This window comes from Zingiber officinale, chromosome 6A (assembly GCF_018446385.1).
Source record: "Zingiber officinale cultivar Zhangliang chromosome 6A, Zo_v1.1, whole genome shotgun sequence".
In the NCBI taxonomy this organism is placed as follows: domain Eukaryota; kingdom Viridiplantae; phylum Streptophyta; class Magnoliopsida; order Zingiberales; family Zingiberaceae; genus Zingiber; species Zingiber officinale.
This window is the reverse complement of record NC_055997.1, coordinates 97849666-97871454: the sequence shown is the minus strand read 5'-3', so window position 1 is coordinate 97871454 and position 21789 is coordinate 97849666. Positions and strand designations below refer to the sequence as shown.

Genomic DNA, 21789 nt, shown 5'->3' with positions numbered 1-21789 from the left:
GGAGAAAGCTCAATTCAAGGGGGAGCCTCCAAGGTAAAAAGAAAGGTAACTTTTATCCCCTTTAAATTATGGTAAAAAACATGCTAGTTCAAGTTTATATCATTTTAATGCTATTTACCATGAAAATAGGAGGCATGATAAAGTTAAGGAAAATCATGCAGCTTATCATGCTAAAACCTCTCAACCTAGGTTTAGAAAGGTAGATAGGAATTTAGGCAAGAACCCTAAGGATTCTAGGTATTTGCCTAAGAAGAAGAAAAATCAAGGTTTTAGTGAAAAACCTAAGGTTGAAGAATTATGGAAGGAAAATCAAGTCTTGAGGTCAAGACTTGACAAATTAGAGAGGACTCTTCGAAAAATAACAAATATGACACAAGGGTCCAAGAGTCAAAACCTAGGTCTAGAAGTATCAAAGTCATCCAATGGTCATAAGGGTTTGGGATACAAACCTAAAACCAAGAATGATGTAATTTCTTACCATAGGGTTCCATATAGTTATGGAACCAACCCTAGGTCTAGTGATCAAGTCAAGAATACTAGGAAGGTTATTCCTAAAAGTATTTTTACAACAAACGCGACTAAGACTTCTAAGAAGTTTAAGAAAGTCACTAACAATATCACAAGGGAAGCAATCCCTAGAGTTGATCTAGAAAAGGTGACAAAGGCTTCTAAGAAGCCAAACAAGGTCACTAGGAAGGTATCTAAGGAAGTTATCCCTAGTGAGTACCTAGAGCATCCAAGGAGCACCAATAGGTTTTGGGTTCCTAGGAGTATCTTCTTTACCCCATAGATGGGTAAGAGAGTGTCAACTCTAAGTGGAAGGGTAGTTAACCCAATCATGATGAAGTTGACACTCAAGGAGTATTTTCAAGGTTATTATTAATCTTTGAAAATGAAAAGGATAAAAGGTTTACTCTTGGAAAGAGTAAAATGTGTCATATTTTGAGAAATTAGATGAAAGTTTAAATGACACAATTTGAGAAAATCATAAGAACTACCAAGTTGGGATTTTGGTATGTTCTTAGGAAGTTAAAGGCAAATTTAAGCCTTAACTCAAATGATTACTCTTTAAAAGAGTAAATTGTGCCAAAATTTGAGAAATATGTTTAATTTAAATTGGCACAAATTAGGAAAAGCTAAAGAAATGTCAAATTTGGTTTTTGACATTTTCTTGGGAAATAATGGGCAATCTAGGGTTTAAATTTTTAAGTTAGCTAAGGGTTAAGGATACTTAGGTAGGTAATCTAGGTATTTTATCTATGCTAACTTGCCATGCTTTACTTGCCCATCAAATGTCATGACATTATGTTTATTTATTTGTGTTTGCACTCATGCCTTATTATGAGAAGTTTTCTTTTGAGAATTATTTCTTGTTGATGTATGCCACAACATCATCATGCATCATTTTAATTCCTTATTTATTAAGGATTAATGGCATTAATTAACAAGTAACATCCTTGGTGGATGTCTATAATTCAAAAATGCCTAGATAGATATGCATGATCTCTAGATTAGGGTAAAACCAAACTTTACATCTCACAAAGACCCATAAGGTGACTTGTATGTGTTTAGTGCACATTAGATACAAGTGAGATGTCAGGATGATGAACAAAACTCAAAATGTTGATTTAGTGCATTCTTTTGAGTTTTAAGTTCATCAAAACACATAGTTATGTGATTTCCCATCATTGGGAAAGTTAATGTACAAGTCATGTGCATTAAGCCCAAGGAACATGGTGGGATATTGGTTTTGAAAATTATTTTAAAATACTTTTGGAAAACCTTGATGAAGACTATCTTTTGATAGTAATCATCATTGAATAGTTGAGCGCAAACTTGAAGAAAGCACTAAAGTTTTTACAAGTTTTCAAGTTTATGTCAATCTTTGAAAATATGATGTATTTTCTTAGAAAACTATTTTTCCATGATACTTTATGCCCTAAATAATGTCTACAACGATTTTCAAAATTTTTGGATTTTTGTAGAATTTTCTAGGGGTTTCTGAAGTTGACTGAAATGGGATTTCAGCAACTATCAGAACTCCAATCGATCACCCGATCGATTGGAGTGCCTCAATCGATCGGGCGATCGATTGAGAAGGCCACTCTCGCGAGCAGAAGCTTGCTGGATCGATCAGTCGATCGATCCAGACTAGCTGAATCGATCAGTGGATCGATTCAAGACAGTGTAATCAATTGGGACCCAACTCCAATTGATTGGAGAACCTGATTTCAGCTGGGAAAGCTGATTTTCAGTGGTTTGACCCTTGTTTAGTCTAGGAAACCATCCCTAACCCCTTGAAATACATTTGTATACATAAAAAGGGTGTTTTCATGTTGAAAACAAGGATGGATTGGTTGAGGAAGACTAAATTGAAGTTTAGGTTGAGGTTTGCCTAAAATTTTGAACATTTGAACCTCTAACCTTCTGAATTTGGGTTTCCTAAAGGTTTAGGGATTCCAAGTCATTGTTGGTGCAATGACAGAAGGTACGACTATGTCTTTAGGGGGAGTTACTCTTTAAGGACATGAAAATTATTTTTCATACACCTTGGAAGGTGGTTAACCTTCTGTCGTAGAAATGCTCAAGGTTGAGCATTTGTTTATAATGGAGAGTGGATATCTCCATTGTTTAAGTTAAAAATGCTCAAGATTGGGCATTTGCCTACGTTGGGGGAAGAATGTAGGGTTAAAGGAAAATGAAAGGTATGAGACTTTCATTATCGAGTTGATCACAACGAGTGAAGTTGTGAACAACGGTGAGTAATTCTTCAGGGGGAGAGTTTGTTTTAATGTGTGCCCAAAGATGGGGAATATTTGTGATGTGTGCCAATAGGGGGAGAATGTAGGGTTTAAGTTAGACCTTCATTATCTAAGAGGGAGTTTGCCTTCTTAGTGGGAGAATGTATGGTTTAACTTACGCTTTCATTACCTAGTGGCATGAAAGAAGTTGAGGCTATGAGAATTAGCCTAACTTAAATAAGGTATTCTCAAACATCAAAAAAGGGGAGATTGTTGGTGCAATATCCCTCAGGTCAAGGTTGACCTGGTTGACCAAGCTTGAGTCTTGGTTTGGGTTTTGATGTTTGACAATACAAGACTTCGATGATATGGACAAGTGCAGGTGCAGTTGTTCATTTGGGGAGATTGTTTGATGCAATTCTCCTCTGATCAGGGTCTGATCAGGTTGGTTGAAGAAGAGTCAAGTAGATCAAGTTTGACCAGATACTTGATTGGGAAGTCCTAATTGAGATGTTAGGCAGAAGGAAAATCCTGGTGAGTGAAGCCAGGTGAAAGACCTAGTGAGTGAAGCTAGGCAGCTTGAAAGTCCTAGTGAGTGAAGACATGCAGTTTGAAAGTCCGGTGAGTGAAGCCAGGCAGTGAGGAAATCCTAGTGAGTGAAGCTAGGTGAAAGTCATGATGAGTGAAGCCAGGTAGAGGAAAATCCTGGTGAGTGAAGCCAGGTGAAAATCCTAGTGAGTGAAGCTAGGTGAAAGACCTGGTGAGTGAAGCCAGACAGAAGAGAAGTCCTAGTGAGTGAAGCTAGGCAGAAGGGAAGTCCTGGTGGGTGAAGCCAGGCACGGGCAAAATCCAGATGGATCAAGGCTGATCGGACATCTGGTGTTTGAAAAGACCAAGTAGGTCAAAGGAATTGACCGGATACTTGGCACGAGAAGGAAAGTCCAAGTAGGTCAAAGGGATTGACTGGATACTTTGCACAAGGAGAAAAGTCCAAGTGGGTCAAAGGGATTGACCGGACACTTGGTGAGGGAGTCCTAGCAGGTCAAGGGTGATCGGATGCTAGGCACGATGAACCAACAGGTCATAGTTGACCAGATGTTGGTTTAGGAGACTTTAGACTTGATTTTGGGAGAAAATCATGAGCTGGATCGATCAGCCGATCGATTGGCTCATGCCCAATCGATCGGCCGATCGATTGGGCGAGTCTTCGTGACAAGCCTCCTCCCAATCGATTAGTGGATCGATTGGGATGAGTGCGCGATCGCACAGAATAGCGCTGGATCGATCAGTCGATCGATCCAGAGCTCCCAATCGATCCACTGATCGATTGGGGAGTGCGATCTTCGTACGATAAGCCTTGGATCGATCAGCCGATCGATCCAAGCAATTCCTGAGAGCACAGAGGTGCTCTGGATCGATCAGCCAATCGATCCAAAGCCTCCCCGATCGATTGAGAGAAATCCAATCGATCGGAATCCGACCGTTGGCGTCGTTTATAGCTGCAGGCGTTCGATTTCATCGGTAGGATTTTGCAGAACTTCACCGATTCATCTTAGATCATTACAGTGCTCCCACAGCTTCTCCACAAAGTTCAGATCGCCAGTTCTTGAAGGCTCTTGGAGGTTTTCCAAGTCAAGAGGCGGATCTACAACTGAAGAAGAAAGCTAGGGTTAGGGTTTTCTTGTAAGCTTGTGCTGTATTTTGTTTCCCTTTCCCTTTCTTCTTGTAGTGTGAACTTGTAGGGCTTCTCCGCCTTTGGTAGTTACCATAAAGGAGGGTTTTCATAGTGGAGGGTGCGTGAGTGTGTGGATCCTTGGATTAGTCACCTCTTGTGAGATGGATACCGAGTAAAATCCATTTGTTAGCATTGTTGTAGTTGTTTCTTGTATTTCCGCTGCATATCTTTGAAAAACAAGCAACGTCGACCACGAGTACGCGCCGAGCTATTCACCCCCCCCCCCTCCCCTCTAGCTACATTTCGGTCCCAACAGTAACCTCTTGATCTTTTACCGTATTCCTCTTCTAATCTCGGACGTTGTGTGGGCAACGATCTTCCGAGATGAGAACCACCCAAGCCCTTCTTCTCCAAGCAAGTTTCGGCCACCACAAAAACTCCAAGAGATGTGAGGTTCGGTCGCCACCACCAAGCTTCAAGGGATGCTAGAAACAAAGTCTCCTTTCTCTCCTTCTTCTCCTAGCTAGAACCGGCCACCATGGACTTCTCTTGCGTTGATGCCGCCGGCCACAAAGGAGGAAGAGAAGAGAAGGAGAAGAGGCTCTAGGGCCGGCCACACCAAGGAAGAAAAAGCGAGGAAGAAATATAATAGAGTCATTAGTCTTGAAGACACCTCTACCCTCTCTTTTATAATCCTTGGTCTTGGTAAATAAGGAAATTGAAATAAAAACTTCCTTAATTCCTTTGCCATGAAAAAGAAAATTTTAATTAATTAAAATTAAAATCCTCTTCTTAAACCATATGGTCGGCCACTCAAAAAGCTTCCAAAACAAGGAGAGTTTTAATTAACACAAGAATTAAAACTTCCTAATTTGTTTCTGAAAATTTATAAAAAATTTCTTCAATAATTTTTCCCTTCATGGTGGCTTGTAAAAAGAAAATTTTATAAATTAAAATATTTCTTTTAAACATGTGGATGATTTCCAAAAGGAAAGTTATCTCTAAAAATTAAAATCTCCTTTCAATCTACAAATAAAGAAAGATATCAAATCTCTTCTTAATTTTTTGTAGAAACTTATAAAAGAAATATTTAATTTTTAAACTCTCTTTTAAATCATGAACATGGTTACAAAAAAGGAAAGTTTTCTTAAAATTAAAATCCACCTTTCAATCTACAAATAAGGAAAGATTTCAAATCTTTTCTTAATCTTTTGTAGAAAGCTATAAAAGGAAAGATTTAAATTTTAAACTTTCTTTTAAAATCATGTTATCCACATAAGAAAAAATTTAAATAAAATCTCTTTTTATATTATATGTGGCCGGCCACACCTAGCTTGGACTCCAAGCTAGGGTCGGCCACTAATCTTGACTCAATCCTTGGGTCTTGGCCGGCCCTAGCTTGGGTTCCAAGCTAGCTTGGCCGGCCACCAAAGAGTGGGTAAGAAGGTGGGTATAATTGGGTATAATTCTCTACATACAAGAGGCTACGATAGGGACTGAGAGGAGGAATTGGTTTTGTTCTCCCCATGAAAATAAACTTCCCGTGTTCGCCCCGAACACATAACTTAATTTCATCAATAATAATTCATTCCACTAAAGAACTATTATTGAACTACCGCACCAATCCCAAATTACATTGCGGGCCCCTTCTTATTATGAGTGTGTTAGTCTCCCTGTGTTTAAGATGTCGGATGCCCACTAATTAATTGAGTTACTGACAACTCATTTTAATTAATATCTCAGTCCAAGAGTAGTATCACTCAACCTTATCATCATATCGGACTAAGTCCACCTGCAGGGTTTAACATGACAATCCTTATAAGCTCCTCTTGGGGACATTATCAACCTAGATTACTAGGACACTGTTTCATTCTATAATCAACAACACACACTGTAAGTAATATCATTTCCCAACTTATCGGGTTTATTGATTTATCGAGCTAAATCTCTACCCACTGATAAGCCAAAGAAATAAATACTAAATATATGTGTTTGTTATTATATTAGGATTCAGAGTACACACTTCCATAATAACTAAGGTCTAGTTCTTTTATCAAGTCAGTATAAAAAGAACTTACCTAAAATGGTCCTACTCAATACACTTGGAGTGTACTAGTGTAATTTATTAGTCAAGATAAACTAATCCCTAATCACACTACGACTTTACCGACGGTTTATTCCTTTCCATCTTAGTCATGAGCAACTGTATATAATTTATAAAGAACTGATAACATGATCTTCTGTGCGTGACACCACACACCATGTTATCTACGATATAAATTAATTGAGCAACTACACTTAACATAAATGTAAATATTTTTGACCAATGTGATTTTTTATTTCAAAATAAATATTTACAAAAGTTAGACTTTTAGTATACATTCCAATATGTTACAAAACTATTGGGTGAAGGAGAAGGTCGGTTGAGAGCATTTGGTATTCCTAAGCAGTGGTACAACCTATTTGGTCTAAGCACCTCCGTTAATGTTTGACACCATGGACTCATACTAGAAGGTGGAAGACGAGAAGCAACACAACAAGAACCCGAAAACAAAACAAAAGACAAAGCTTTACTCTGCAAATCGCCGGAGAGACAGAGGAATGGTCGAAGCGCGAAGATGACGAAGACCAAGAATGCGACAATATTTTTTCAATCGCCAGTCCTAATATAGTCAGGGCTCAAAATTTCAACCGTCGAATCTAGGAGACGAAAAGGCAAGCTATCACGCTGAGCCATAGGATCAGGCGCCCAAATCCACGAAATCTCGACAGTCATCTCGAATTGATCTCCTAGCGTGGCCCTAACACATGGCAGTCGTGGGCTCGTCAGCATTAATTGCAAGACAAGATACGCCAATCACTACTCAGATATGTCATCATGCTATCGCCCACACTAATGGTGCATGACTTGTAGATTCTCGAGGCATACAATGATACGGTGATAAGGTTACTTGTCCATGTCAGCCCTAAATTCCAAGTGGAGAGTTCAACCTAAAATACAACTAGTTTTAGGTTAACTTCAACTAAATGTAGGGGTAGACTTGCGATGTAGTAGATCTAGAAAATATGTGACGTGACACGATCAAAGAAATCACTCAACTCCTATTTGTCACCCGCTCCTCTTCAACTCAGTTCACCAAACTCATTCAATTTGATCATCTATATCTTCCTACTCGATCATCAGACCTTTTCGACTTAATTCACCAGAGTCGTTCAGCTCAATCACTCTCGGTTAGGAACTACATCCTACATGGCTTGTTGTACCTTTTTCCAGAGTACATAGGTAATATAGCCGCTTCTCTTTTAAGACATGGGCAACGTAATCTTTTATCCCTGAAAATGTGGACGAACACGTGAGTAATGTGTGGGTAACGTAAGGGCACAACTTCAGCCCCATATAAAGTTGTTTGCTCTCACAGAAAAAAGTATGCGCGCGCAGTCATAAAAACTCTTCTACTACTCCACAGCTCGTCATAAAAAGCATGCGCGCGTCAAGGTGATCATGCGGAGCCCAACCTCGAAGCCCATTCTAATCTCTGATTGAGTCTTTTTTTCATCACCAAAACATCCAAGATCTTCCCCTCTACAGTTGCCTCTAGTTGACTCACTAGATCGCAATCTCAGACAGTAACATTGCAATTCTCATATTTATCGTGCCATGAACAAATGGAAAGTACAAAGTTAGACACTTCAGAATGATAATATAAAAAATCAACGCTCGAATCTAATTATTCCATTACAGGAAGCTAACTACATTCTTCAGCATCACCGTGTTATTCATACCTGCCAAAAAAACAGAGGTCAAAACAAAAGCCATGAACACAGCAAAATAAATTTAATTGTTTTTGACAAGGCAATAATTAGACATTTACTCCAACACATACAAGGTTGACAATAAGAACAGAAACTAACAAGCATCAGAGAAGAATAAGGGAACGTCCAAACAGTAAGATCAAATATTTCCTTGTACAAGCTTTTAAACGTCTCCTCGAGTTGTTGCTTATGGCACAGACAACTTCGGTAGCCTTTTTGCCATTATGGAAAAAATGAAAGTTTGGCTGCATTAATGAGCAATGTATGCGTGTTAAGAGAAAGGCAAACGGCATGACAACATCAAGTTAGAAACAGCATGCTAATTAAGAAAATATTCAATGCACAGAATACATGCAACAAAACCAGCTCTTCTAAGATAATTCAGAGGGAGATGTCTACTTACTGAGAACAAACTCTACCGTCAAAAAAAAAGTATGGCATTTATTTGCATAAAGTTTTATACTAAAATTAATGCAATGACAACATGCAGAATTAGGTCATGCTTATATTAAAAAAAAAAAAAAGTGAAACCGTCACATTAACGGCCCCCACACAACAACCCCACGCCAATGGAACCAAGTTCATCAGGAGAACAAGTGTTAAGTGCATGACGGGACAAACACGAGCAATGCATTCCCTGGGCCTCGAACCTTATCCACTACAGACAAACTACCATGCACTTACCATATGTGCCAAGCCCGGGGGCTAGTCATGCTTATATTAAAGATTTGACTAGAGGTAGCTCCATGTAGGCATCTATATTACATGATGACTGGGTTTACTTGAGTGGAAAGTATAAGCTAGTAAGAAATCTGTGCATAAAAGTTCATACATTGTAACATATGAGAGCAAAAGAATAAATATTTATAAGATCTTTGACAGAATATTGACATGATATGCATGTATAATTGCTCAATCCCTGATTGTCTCATAACTAATTAGCATTGTAATCAAGAAAGGAAAAAAACAGCATGTGTAAGAGTTGTTAGAACATAAATATAATGCCGATTAGCTTAATACAGGCATGCCATGTTAAAAAGACTTGTTAGAAACAAATTTGTAATGATAACTAAGCACAATAAAAAGTTGCCAAATTAAGGAATTGTTACAAGCACAAAAGTGGTGCTTGGATAACAGAAAACTAGATATGCACTTCTTGGGAGCAACATAAGCAGGTCACATCCTCAGATCAACATCTGAGGGGAATTTTTTTAACATAGATCGGAAAACTAGCTAGCTATGACACACTACAAAATTTATTTTCATTAAATTCATTAGGCCCACTTCGGGTCAAGCACAGATTCAACAATTATCTCTTCTGGACAATCTGTTGAAATTGCCAACAAAGCCACCATGGCTAATCCTAAAACGCCAACTTCAGCAGCATTTGATAAGAGCAAGAACGACATGCAAAAATGCTGATTGATGTACAAATGAAAGATCATGTCAAAGTTATACAAACCTGACCGTTGGTAACTATTTGTTATTGTGGTACTTAGACATCAAAAGTAAAATAACATGCAACCAGCATCAAGAGAGAATCTTACAAGGTCCGCGCCACACAGCCGTCAAGTAAAAGATGGCTGACACTTTATCATCTGCAATCACTCAGAATATAGATTCTCGACAGCAATTTCACACGAGTCTGACAATGAGCAAATAAAACACTAGCATAGGAATCAACTAACTCCGGGCCTTCTTCAGCGCGTCAGTGAGCTGATCCCCAGACTGAATAAGAACAATGTTTGACGGACCTGTTTGCATTCACGAACTCAATAACAAAAACCAGCATAGCACAAAAAAAAAGGGAACATAAGGGAGCGGCGGCGGCCCGACGACTGGTTTAAGCGCCAGACCTTGGCCTCGATTCGATGCCAATAACGAATTCGTCTGGAGCCAGGACTAGTTTTTCGCGATTTTTATTGTAATAAATTATTAGTTTTATAATTTGTTTAGAAAAAAAGGAAAATAAAATAAATTACCTTAAAGAAATTTAATTGGACGAAAATAAAATAAATAAATTAAGGCAACTAATTTTCATAAACAAATGGATAATTATAATTTCAATTGCAATGAAATAATTATGATTTTTACTGAAATTTAGTCTATGCAAGCTCATCCATAAAATAGAGAAGAGAAACCTTTGTATTTGTTATTTGAAATGATGGTAGAATTCAGAGGCTTCCCAGCAAGACCAGCATCCACATGAACATCTTTTTTGAGCATGATACAAGAATAACCAAAAAGTCACAAAATTCCTTTGAAACTTTGGTATCGTTAAAAGTTAAAACAAGTACGTTAGAATGCCATTATAGGCAAAAAAAAATTCACAAGGAATTACAAGAGACTAGAGCCAGTTCTGACTGCAAAAAGTTTCTGTTAGCTAAGAATTGATGTTCTGTGTAACAATTGATAATGTAGTGTATACGACACATACAAACCAGCGTTTCATATGATCCGAATCCCTCTCATATTTTTCTGTTACTATAACTGCTGGACATATACTAATAATTACATCAAATCAGAACTTAAGCCACCGATGAAAGTCAGGTTTGACTCAAGGGGCGTTTGAATGATGATAATGGCTGACTATGCTACAAAGTTGACTAAACCTGCAGCAGGAGCAGTAATAGAAGTGTATGGAACAGTTCTGCCTGTGATAATTTGTTCACTTGCAAGAAAGTTCATGCATTAGTTTAGATCTGAACCAGAACTGGAATCAACTAGTTGAACCAACAGCAGAGTTTGGTTTCCGATGGATAACGAAATGGTCAACAACACGCACAGATTTGAGTGGGTCTGCACCATAAGCCGACCTCCATTTGCTGGGAAACTTTCTGATATGGCTCAACTGTAGTGGCTGTTTTGGTTCAGCATCCCAATATGGATCTAACTCCCAGTCCTTCGGAACCTAGAAAGAGGAAGAACCTGAGGTTACACAAGGTATATATGGATAAACATCTATATATAACCTCTGAAGAAACACTACTTTAGATGTTTATCTTCGATTTTTAAGTCTTAAAAACTCAATTCTGAGGATCCCTGTTTCTTTGTGAATGTGACATGGGGTAAGACAACCGTCCATAATGCAATCAGTAAGGTATAACATAAAGTGTGACCAATCTTGCATTTAAATTCCTTTTTCAAAAATGGTTTAGGAAAAAGTATGCCATCTAGCTTCGACATTTTAGATAACTCATGTTGATAACTAGGCACAAACAACAAACCTGGTATTTAATAATACAAAGAGGAGATAAGAATCTAATTAAAAAATCACAACAGATAAATAACAAGTGCATCCTAATGACCAAATTCCTATATGAAGTTTTAATGTCCAAGAGCTGTTATATCTTAGGGCAACTATCATGTGCATTGTGAGAATAGAGATCTGCGAGCGGAATGCAGAAAACCAACAATGGAAGTCGCTATTGAAGCAAATTAGGATAACTTCCTGCTCACAGATTTGGAGAATGGTACTTAATCTATAATCTGTGATATAGATTTGCATAAAATTCAATGATGAGGTAACGTCAGATTCAGTGCTATGTTCTCGTGGAAGAAACTTGGGGTCATAGAAGACACGGCAAAGGTGGAAGAGCCTCGCAGAAAGGGGAAAGCGCTCCTGACTCAAGCAAAAGGATAAACCAAAAGTTGCTTGCATCTCATGCAGAAGGGTCTCATCCATGCCAAAGATGCAGGCTTACAAAAGACGGTCACGATGAAGGTAGAATCGCGGAAGGACTCATCCAGTGGCATCGTGGAGTATTGGAGCTTCTCATGCGTCAGTCAGCAAGTAAAACTAAAAATTTTACCCATGCCAATCGGCACAAAATGAAATTTGAAACCATGTTCAAAACTATAGTATTGAGTGGTGCACACCATACATTGATATACATTCCAAAAAAATAAACATAACCTAAGCATATCAATAGATTTAGCAGGCATTGAACATTGACAAATAGAGTCAAAGAGCCAGCTAAAATTAATAAGCAAGAACTGATATATTGTTTTGGGGGTATATGACTTTTTAAAATTAGTATAATTACCAGGCTGCAGAAACTTGATCATGTATGAAGTTACGTTTTTTTTTTTTTAGAAAAGTGAATGCTGTATTCCAAAGTAAGCTAATGAGAAAATTATTACCTTATCAACAGCAAGAGTGAAGACTTCAAGATCACCAGCCGCAGTTATATGAAAACGAGTAAATGCTTTGCAATTCGCAATCCGAAGGGAAGAGAAAGCTTCATCAAAATGAATATGAAACCAATTGATGCATACATACAAATAGCTTCCAAATATCAGAGAGACAACTGGAGTAGAGAGGACCCAGAAGTAAAGAAACACTGAAGCATAGTAGATGATAGCACCACCCCGTGGAAGTACCTCAATACCTTTTCTGCAGATGTTACTTCTGCTAACAGCCATAACCTGTGAAGGAAAAAAAAAATTACTAATGGTAAAGCAACTAGTCAACTGAATCTAAAAAATGTACAGAAATTTGATCACCTCAGGAACATCAAAAGCTGACATAAGATACTTTATACAGGCAGGATAAAGTCCAAATGTCCATTGTTCAATACGAGCCCGCAGCCCACTCGGGTCAGGAAAATGCTCACTTTCCATGGATCTATACCATTCATAAAGTGTGTGATAGCCTGATAGAAGCAAATGGCATCTTAGGTACTTTAAGGATAAGCCAATATCAGCTGAAATATCACAAACATTGATACTGGAGGCTAAAAAATTACAGCAATATGCGCAAAAATCTAGTAAAGAAGTTTTATAATGATTGTTGTTGGATTTATCCATGTTTTTGCAAGTGAGTATAAGACAACTCAGGTACTTTAAGGATAAGCCTTTATTAGCTGAAATATCACAAAAACGATAAGGCTAAAAAATACAGCAACCTGAGCAAAGTTCTAATAAAGAAACCTTATAACTATTGTTGTAGGATTTGTCCATGTTTTCACAGGTGGGAAATATTCAGTGTACTGGCATGTAAAACCCAACAAAGTGTCAGGAATATTATCAAATCAGTATTTCAAAACATTCCATACAGCTACAAATTCTAAGAATTGGCTGCCTCGTAATAGTGGATTGATTGAACTTGTAGACCTCAAGAAGTCTGCAACTTCCATGTATCATTACCTCATAGTAGATCTCTCACACACTAAAACTTTGACAAGTTACCTTCAACATCATTGTTTGCTTTTTTCAATATTTTATCTTTGCAGACACTTCTAATTTTTGTCCTACAAATTCAATTCCAAGCTGAAATGAAAAATATTAAGAGTTGCATTTGGCTGAGACAGCCCACATCAGATTTGTCTAAACCCTTGCATCTAACTTGCCAACTGTAACTTTAGCACCTCTATCATTTTAGGTCATCTTAGATTTTGATCTTAGTCTTAAAGGGGAGTCATACAATAAATTTGTTAATAATAAACTTTATACTTAACATATAATGTTGCCTATTTGACAATAAAATCAACATCAAGAGACCAACTTGCATAGGAAATCAGAACAAACTGCAGCAATGAACTTATTAGCAATATATATAAATATGGTACAGGGGACCTTCCAAAAATCATACCTGAAGTTGCTAATAGGCGATTGTGGACACATATATCAATACTTAATTCCAAAAGCAACATCAAAATTAATGCAGCAAACAAATGAGCGGAAACATGAAGAACACCGATTATGGCACGGCTTTTCCGTGATAGTTTTGTAGGCAAGAAGAAAAATGATGCCAATGTCAACACAAGAGTAGCAGCAGAAGACACATAAGAGTGATCCAGCATGTACAAGAATGCTTTCCACATTGTCCTCAAGAAATTATTGATGCGGCCTGACCATGAATCATGATGCAAGATGCGGAAAACATCACACTGAAAAATTAATTGAAAAGGTTAATAAACGTGTTTTAAAACTGGAGAAATAGTAGAAAGAAGTTTAGAAGCTTATTGATCCATGCTTTTACATATCAAGCAACTAAAGAAGATATCATATGCACAGCAGGTAGACAGATCAAGAATCAGTGTCATTAAACATACTAAAGGAGGAAGATGATACTAGTCTTTCATGAAGCGAATATCATAAATTACAAAATTGACTAGGCATAATTTTCTTGACAAACAATCAAGTGGACTAAAAGTTTCCATATTTACCTGCTATAATTATACATTTTTATTCTTATTTCTCAAATTTTCAATGTATTTGCACTGGTGAAAGTTTCAAAAGCGTCAGGAGAATGGAGAACTAAGGGATGAAATGGGAAAAAAAAATAAGCAATTTTCTGTGGAATTGATCCTTACTGCTAGGTTTGATGATAAAAAAACAAAGAATTAATACAGGAAAATTGTGTATAAACTAACATCCATCATGCAAGCTATTAATGTGACAATTATCACTTCATAATTTGTGGCTGCTTTGTTAGTAGTTTTAAGTGTTGAAAAATTATTATAAAAAAATTGCACATGCCTTCTCATAACTTGATGGATTAAGGCTCCCACTTATATGCTGGAAGCATCACTCATAGATCATCATCAATAAGAAGTGCTATGCATTATCATATAATCTGAGCTCAAGTTTTAGCTTCCTAACGGATCAAGTCATTATACTACATTAATGAAATTCATGAAGAAAAAAGAACAATGATAAGTTGGTTTCAAATACACAGCATTAAAGAAATTGAAGGGTTCCCTAACCCTACATAGAAAGGGGAGAACACACAAAAGTACTAGGAATTGCAATATATACCAAAAAACCATGTCAAACTTCTATATATAACACCTCTAAAACAATGCCAAACTTAGTACCTATATGACCTATTGCTTTCAAATCATAGCATAAACTATTAATGTTATAACAGTAACCCAATTAATGTGTATTTCATTTTTAGAAGAAAAGAACTTTTAGAAATAAGATCCTAAAGTGTAAAATTCAGTCAAAAAACAAAACTGTGTTTTAGTAGTAGTAGAAATTTCAATAGCCATAGCATTATATTTTAAGCCAAATAACAAATTTATAGAAAATCACCTGTGGAAACATAGAAACTACTAATAGAAAGTATATGATGCCACCAATGAAATCAAATTGCCAGTTCTTCCTTCTGAACTTCAAAATATTGCCCAATGCAATCTGTGATCATGTTTGCCAAAAAAGATGCATGAGAATCAAGACTAATTAGAGAAAGATGAGAGGATGTCAAAAGAAAAATGTAAATTAAAGAAATTGGGCAGATAAATGTTAATAATAAAAGTTTATAAATTTATAAAAAAAAATGGGCTACTACAGACAAAGAGCAAAGGCATTGTCAGACTTACCCTACTAGAATCGTCATAAGAAGGATAAGTGGCTTTGCTTTCATAATGACTTCCATAAAAGTTATTGAACTCTCTGAAGACATGTGTAGGATGCAAAAAGGCTCCACCACAGCCATTTACAAGCAAATGTTCCACATAAACAGGTTTGTCTGATGGAACGGAAGAATGGCGCATATAATGGTGTAAATCTCCAGCCATGCGAAGTTTACATCTTCCTTTCAGGTAGTCCTTTATCAGATGAGAGACATTTTTCCCAGTGACATCATTCCAGTACCAATCAAGAAGCCAACTTGGTTCATGAGTTATAATAATTACACAGTCATTCTCTCCCACCTGTAGATTTTCCATCATTGACTACAAATGTTTGCAAGAAATAGCTTACAAAGCACTAGATGAAAGTGAAACAGGATCAGCAAAAGAAAAGTAAGAAAAACCACCATTACAAACTGGATCACAGAATCACCATTGTGGTTGCATTGCACATTTCACTTGAAGCTACAAACATTAACTACACAGACAGAATCACCATGATCCAGTGGAATTATATTCCTTATTGTTACAATATTAGTTATTATTATGAATTGGTGTGTATTTTAGTGTAATTGGCAGGTTGCTCTATAGTTATTGCTTCATTATTTAAGTATAGCAAACAAACAAAACATATTGTCATTTCATGAAGTTTAACTTTGAGGACATTAAACAAGTGATAATTGCAAACACATACAATATCAACCAATAGAGACACTAAGCAACCTTTTTCTGGCATAATTCTGCAAAAAACTTGAACTGATAGACGTCAATATCTCCATGCAGAGCCTGGTCAAGACCAAATATCCACCACCCTTTGGGAAGTTCCAGAGCAAAATAACTCTTCTTCTGTGGAAGAAACCACCCACCCAACCAGCTTTTATGGCATATGTACCTCATAAAAGTATGAAGTCCATCAAACCAATCTGTAGAATGATTAACGGATCATGGTATCAAAACCTCTTAAATTATTAACTTGGTGCTCTTGCTCAACAAGATTGCAATCCAAACTAATTCAATACAAGCAAAAATTAAAAAGTTTATCCTGAACATCCTCAAGTAGAATTTATAGTAAATGATTACTGACCATGATTGCCAGGAATTATAAAACATTGAGGCCCATCATATTTGCTTAGTTCAGACACCCCATATGGAAGCTCTGGTTTATTTACTGCAATATGTTCAGGTTTGTACCAGGACGGAGGCTGAAGAGCATCTTCAAAAGGACAGAAAAAGCGTCTCTCATATGTATATGCTGAAGGGTTTGGGTACCTATTGACAACCAAAACAAACAAATCCTATAGTATTATTTTTTTTTCACATTGATTAATGAAAACAATGTCTCTTCATCTGAAATAATAAAATCCAATAAAATTATCTTTGAAGGAAAAGTATATCATATAGCAGGAGCAATTAGCTTGATGCAACGAGTTCAAAGAACATGACAACTACCACACTATCTTTTACATGTAAAATGTTTACTGAATATTTTCGGAAAGTTGGTGTAGACTGTGAATGACTATAACAAAATGACAAGGAGACAGATTCCTTGAGAAAAATCCAAGCTCGAAAAAGACTGAAAATTACCACATCAATTGATTAGTCTGATTATAGTGAAATATATACCAGAATCCTCACGGAAAATGTAATTAAAAGTAAAGCAGCTGACACAAATAGAACTTTCTCTCATCAGATAGATAGGTAAATATTCACCACAAAGTAAATTATAAATAGAAAAGAGAAAATAAAATATAATTCTTTTAGTCAAGGCCGCACAGTTGTCTCCAAACATTTTTTGTAAAAGAATCAATAAAGTTATAAAACATATTTTCTTTTATTCAACAAGAGCAAGATAACAAGGAATCTTACGCAAGGTCTCCTCCAATAAGAAGCAATTTCCCACGTGAAAGAGAACGATTTGAGTCACCAAGCCTCAAACGTATTGAAGGTTTGGCCAGCAATCGAGCCACTGCATAAGTTGAGTTTCCACCATCACCAGTGTCAGCAATGAAATCAAACCAAAAGTCATCTCCTTTGGAAAAATGGTCAAAGAAAATATCATCATTTTTTGCTTCATCTGGAACCTTGTTCATGGCAGCCTGATGTAAGGAGATTAATTAAATTTCAATAAACATGAATTGATTTACTAAAGATATGAAAGAAAACAGAAATTTAAGTTTTACCTGCATCATGCGCATATCAAATCGACCGACAAACAAAGTGACAGATACCATGAGGTCAAACACAGTCTTAAATAAATCAGCTGACGTTCTGAAGACATAAATAACAAAGCAAATCAGCAATACTCTCAACTTTCAACTTGGCCTCTGTAGAGAGTTTAGAATTTTAAATAGCTAGCAACCTACCCAGAATACCATGGAACCATCTCCAAGAAATCAGGTTTCATTTGTTTTTTCAACTTCTCATATTCAGATAAGGGCGAAGTATGTGTAAGAGCCCATCTATGAGATTTCAGACAAAGTTAGAAGGGAGAATAAGAATTGGTTGTCAAAAGGAAAATGATATAATAAAAATGATTATGCATAATCAAATTGAGAACCACCTTCAACAGTTCATCGGCATAGTCAAGTAATTATATAATGAAAAAAACATAAGTTGAGCATCTCAAGCTTTATGACACCACTTTTTACAGTAAAACTAGGAAAACTAAATGCTGAAAAAATGCATACCCTGTTGATCGTTCCACCACATAATGAGCCATGTACAGACCCATAAACGTTGCCCACAATGAAAATATGGGAGATATTTCATCAGAAAGGCCAGGACATGATCCATTGCATGCTAGCTGAGTATGAAGATCTTAAAATTTTAATGGCCACAAAAAATTAGAAATAAAAAAATTAAATATCAATATGATGTGGATAAAATATGTTACCTCCCCATAGATGACCCATTTAGAAAAAAGAGGATAGTCACTCGCAGTTCCTACGGGAGCAAACCAAGTAGAACAAATCTGGTCCTTAAACTCATTCATTCGAATGAACTTTGATATCCAAGAATTTGTATCTTGCTTCTTCCAATATAGGAGGGAAAACCAACTTGAACTCTTCCTATCTAAATGTTTTTCTGTAACAACGGCTATGTTTCCACAGTGACTATAGAATACACAGCAAGCAATGCTGATGACCTGCACTATAACAGAAACAGGAAGATAGCCACACATTTTAGTAGAACATGCATAGATTCAAATATGTGGATCAGTTAAAGCACTCACTGTACAGTTCTGGATGATGGGCAGCAATTCTGGTCGTTTTCTTGCCACACGAGAAACAAGACCCATATACCAAAGGCCAAGAAATATAATGTGAAACAAAATAAGAAAACCAACAGAAGAGATGAAAATTGTCAGAAACAGAGAAAGATTCATCCGCAAATCCACTCCCATAGATTGGAAACTAGGGAGATGATATAATGCAGCAACAAAGATCCATGAGATATACCTGCAACAATAGAATGTGCAATCAGCTCATAAGTCTACTTGGCTTTTATTTTGCTAAAACCAAGTGGTGAAAATAGGAAACGACTGCAATCTACTTAATATAAATTAAGGCAACTGACATATTCTGAGAAAGAGAGACGTACCATCGGCTAAAGTTTGAATAGCTAGGTTTGATAGTCTTCCTAATAAATGGAGATGAGAAAAAATAGAAAAAACCAATTAAGCAGATGTACATAGACCACCATTTTACATTCTTGTCCAATTTCTGTATTAGAGTGTGCATGTTGTCGGATGATATGAAGAATAGGCATCCCACTATCACTGCAGTCATAGCATGCCTTGAATGCTCATGTGGATAAGAATACTTCTTAGTTAAAATTGTCCTAACCCTCTCCATCCCAAGGGTATCAAACAAAGGACTCATAGATTGCTTTTGTTTGCCCATTATTCAACTCGTGACAGCATGCGGTGACAATGAGCTGTTGTCGTCAAGAGAAGCATGCAAGAACAGCTTTTGAGTTTTTAGATTATAGTGTAGCCCTGCATAAAAGCACAACAATTGTTCATTGCTTCATATAGCATAAAGGCGAGTGTGAGAATGGTGTAAACAGCTGTTAGTTATCTTTGGTGAAAAAAAGGTTGGATAAAAGACATGCATTTGCTTTGGAACCACTAGAGACTAGACTATGGAAAATAAGAAAGCAAAATAATATCCAACAGCTAGATGTGTCCCTCTTCTAACCTTGCTGAACTCCTAAAACAACTAGCATATAGTTCATCTATTTCAATATATCAGATGTCTAAAAGGCTTTACCAAGTCGCATAACACAAACAGATGTCCCTGGCCAAAGCCAGAGAGGGAGACAAGCACAATCATGAGATTTAGAAGAAAGTCTCGAACCCCATAAGAAAGAAGAAAGAAATTATTTTGTTGATATGATGCATGACGGAATAAAAATAAAAATAACCAAGGGTAGCATAGATGAATCATACAAGTTAGCGATTGTGCAACAGATTACTCGATCACTTCGCAAATCTTTCTAGCACAGATCGAGAACGAAGCCAAAGGAAATGACAAAAGAGACGATCAAAGAAACAAAAGTCTTCTATACAAAAAATGCCTCCCCCAACACCAACTTTGAAATCAAGGCAGAAGAAAAAGAAGCCGCGACCCCTTCCGCCGCATTTCAACACCAAAACAAGATAAGAAATACCGAACGCGCGCCACGAGCAAATTAGAAAGCGAGAAGAATGATCGAATGATCGTATGGCGAAGAAGAAGCGCCATGCTACGACGATCGCAGAGGAGGAGATGGAGAACTACCTGATTCAACGGAGGAAGAATTGGGGATGGAACAGAGGAAAGGAGAAGCCAATTCCTTGAGGAGAAAGTTTGAGTGTGGGTTTTACCTCTTTCTTTTTTTTGGCCCCCTATTTCTTTACCTGATATTATCACACCGCCTGTTGGCTCCGTAGGAGTCCCTTCGATGAAGTTATCCCGGTGGCGGGCGGCTCAACGCCGGGGATCGATGAATAAAAGTCGGGGTAGGCTTATCACGAGTCGGGTTCGACAGAGGCAGTCTGGCTGGACAATGTATCCAATTGACTCGATCAATTTGGGATCCGATCGGACCGCCAAGAATATGCTCGTCAGCGATTCGCCTGCGTTGCGTGCCTCTCAAGGCTTTTCGATCCCGGAAGAAAAGAAGAGTTGCACCTGCAAGGAAACCGCCTCTCGCTGGATTGGATACGGCAATCAATGCAACTAGTTCGTTAAGTCAATGCCCAATAATCAAAGGGGATGATAACACTACTGCGCCAATGAAAAATGAGACTGAGAGCACTGTGGGGATTTTACTACAGTGGAATGATAATTTTAAGAATGTGGGTGGCTTCCGTGAGCATTTTTTTTTTAATTTATCTGGACTGATAAAAAATTGAGACGCTTGCTTCGCGTTACCGCCTCTGCAAAACAATGATCCATGTTCCGCGGCATATTCGGAGAGTCCAGACCACATGTTGAAATGGAAGGATGATGGTGCTTCAACAATGGTGGTTAGCAATAATGGTTTGACGCGATGTTCTGGTTGCTATAGCTTGAAAGGCACAGTTGTGTAGCTACGGAGATTTTTTTTTTTTTTTTCTAAATGGACATGTAACCATAGATGTTATGCTTTTAAGTTCCCGCTATGAGTGTTTTTCAATTTATTTTGATGGTCGATAGAAAATTTTTATGTACTAGATTGGTCATTTCAAATTTGGTGTTAATTAAGGTACAGGAACATCCATGGGGTATGGTATGATGGTGAGTGACAGGGCTCATTCTCTTACGAATCTGGTGAAGCGGTGTCCCTTATATGACCATATATACTTTCTAAATTTATCTAGCGGGTTGTTTATGGGTTAGGTTGTTCACCTCCATATTAGCTGGATGGTAATAATTATATACTAATAAAATAAATTAAATTAAAAGGTACAATAACAGGCGGCAAAGCCCCAACAGATTCTCCCATGCACCGATAAAGAATGCACCAATCGAGTTCCAACACATGGGATAGCTAGGCTACTAGGTCACCGAATCGCTCGCATTTTTAGATTTAACGAATCAAGAAAAAAGTCATCTACCTTCCAAACTAATTGGGCTATAAGGCATGGATACCTAGATTACTAAAAAAAATTTAAAAAAATTACTGAACCACATAGTTGAAGTTGCCGATTACCCAAATCTCATAAGTAACTTTTAAA

The 21789-nt window shown here is 37.2% G+C and overlaps 1 protein-coding gene across 3 annotated transcripts; it reads right to left on the bottom strand.

Moving 5' to 3' along the window:
- Positions 1-10566: 10566 nt before the first annotated feature.
- On the bottom strand, positions 10567-20772 carry LOC121997075. Of its 3 annotated transcripts, none has more exons than XM_042551317.1 (16): positions 20369-20772; positions 19188-19584; positions 18820-19045; positions 18481-18732; positions 18275-18390; positions 17951-18046; positions 17768-17855; positions 17454-17683; positions 16672-16856; positions 16311-16510; positions 15558-15890; positions 15271-15372; positions 13823-14120; positions 12736-12884; positions 12373-12657; positions 10567-11140 (listed from the first exon to the last, which is right to left on the bottom strand). In XM_042551317.1, the coding sequence occupies exons 2-16, from the start codon at positions 19487-19489 to the stop codon at positions 10949-10951; spliced, it is 3054 nt and encodes a 1017-aa protein (XP_042407251.1). In that variant the 5' UTR covers positions 19490-19584; positions 20369-20772; the 3' UTR covers positions 10567-10948. The 3 variants fall into 3 exon arrangements, with proteins under 3 accessions (XP_042407251.1, XP_042407252.1, XP_042407254.1); XM_042551318.1 differs by having other exon boundaries at positions 20488-20772; XM_042551320.1 differs by lacking the exon at positions 20369-20772 and adding an exon at positions 20038-20333.
- Positions 20773-21789: the final 1017 nt, after the last annotated feature.

Excerpts from the sequence above, each read along its gene's own strand:
- LOC121997075 (XM_042551317.1), bottom strand. The coding sequence starts at position 19,489 with ATGGGCAAACAAAAGCAATCTATGAGTCCTTTGTTTGATACCCTTGGG. Across the intron at positions 18,733-18,819 it reads CCATCATCCAGAACTGTACA|GTCATCAGCATTGCTTGCTG; the intron begins GTGAGTGCTTTA and ends GTTATAGTGCAG. Across the intron at positions 18,391-18,480 it reads AATGGGTCATCTATGGGGAG|CTAGCATGCAATGGATCATG; the intron begins GTAACATATTTT and ends CTTCATACTCAG.